This window comes from Geospiza fortis, unplaced genomic scaffold, assembly GCF_000277835.1.
Source record: "Geospiza fortis unplaced genomic scaffold, GeoFor_1.0 scaffold13, whole genome shotgun sequence".
Classification (NCBI taxonomy): Eukaryota; Metazoa; Chordata; class Aves; order Passeriformes; family Thraupidae; genus Geospiza; species Geospiza fortis.
Window position 1 is genome coordinate 847,546 of NW_005054384.1, and position 1,003 is coordinate 848,548.

A 1,003-nucleotide genomic window follows, 5' to 3' on the forward strand; every position below is an offset into this window, starting at 1 on the left:
ACGAGAGGTGCGGGCGTGAGGGGGTGACGGGGTGCCGCTGGGACGCTGCTCGGTGCCGCATCAGCGCCGGGCTGGCTTCCAGCTTCAGGCCATGCCTGCACTGCTTCGGGGTTTCTTTTAGCCCTGTCGATATTAAAATGTTTAATCTGTGCGTTTTTGAGGGAAGTGCGGTGTGCCCAGGGGCCTTCCCTTCGTTCTCTCAGAGATGCAGTCGCAGTGCTTGTGCTCGGAGGTCGAATTGGCGTTTTTAGTAGAGAGGAAGCAGAGAACTGTGTGGAACCTGGGCTGCACTGAAGCTCACTGGAGGGGATGCAAGGGGAAATGTGGGTTGTAAGAAGCACTTATTTGGGTGTCTGTTCCTTACCAGTTTTGCAGAAGTGAAATGCTCCCTTTGTGTTGTGGGGATCCAGGCGCTGGCTGAGATGAACCGGTGGAGAGAAGTTCTGTCTTGGGTCCTGCAGTACTACCATGTCCCTGAGCATCTGCCTCCAAAAGTTCTGGAGCTGTGGTGAGTTTCTGTCTGTTGCTGTCAGATATACAGCATATATCTTGTGTTAGGTTTAACTGCAGGCCAGGCTTGGGTATTGTGTGATATTTTCACTTTGTGTGGTGTGCGTGAGATCTGGGACAGGCCTCTTCCGTGTGTGCTGGAGCAAGATTGCTTGCATGGTGATCAAGTCTAAAAGGGGTGATGCTCAGAGAGTAACATCAATAGCTGCACCTGCTGCCTGCCTGAGAATTCTCTCTGTGCTCTGCTATTGACCCTGATTGGTACCTCATGAGAGCTGCTTGTGGGTAATATCTGTCAGTGGTGTCAGCCTCCACAGAGACTCGGGGTTTTCTCATACTTCTCCCTTGCATCTCAGCATCCTGCTGTACAGCAAAGTGACAGAGCCGCAGGCGATGCTGGAGGTCGGCAGCAGCTGGCTGGGATCCCAGGCCAACCAGAGGCTGCCCGAGTTCGGCTCGCTGCTGGAGCTGTACCTGGCACAGGTGCTGCTGC

At 54.0% G+C, this 1,003-nt stretch overlaps 1 protein-coding gene across 1 annotated transcript in view; it reads left to right on the forward strand.

Moving 5' to 3' along the window:
* PEX26 (peroxisomal biogenesis factor 26) overlaps nucleotides 1-1,003 on the forward strand; it is a gene marked incomplete at its 3' end in the record, with an annotated part of 2,614 nt that overhangs the window by 255 nt on the left and 1,356 nt on the right. The window contains exons 2-3 of the mRNA XM_031060521.1: nucleotides 297-508; nucleotides 867-1,003. The exon at nucleotides 867-1,003 is cut by the window's right edge and continues 108 nt beyond it. Coding sequence (XP_030916381.1) covers nucleotides 297-508; nucleotides 867-1,003 — 349 coding nt within the window. The remainder of the gene's footprint in view (nucleotides 1-296; nucleotides 509-866) is intronic.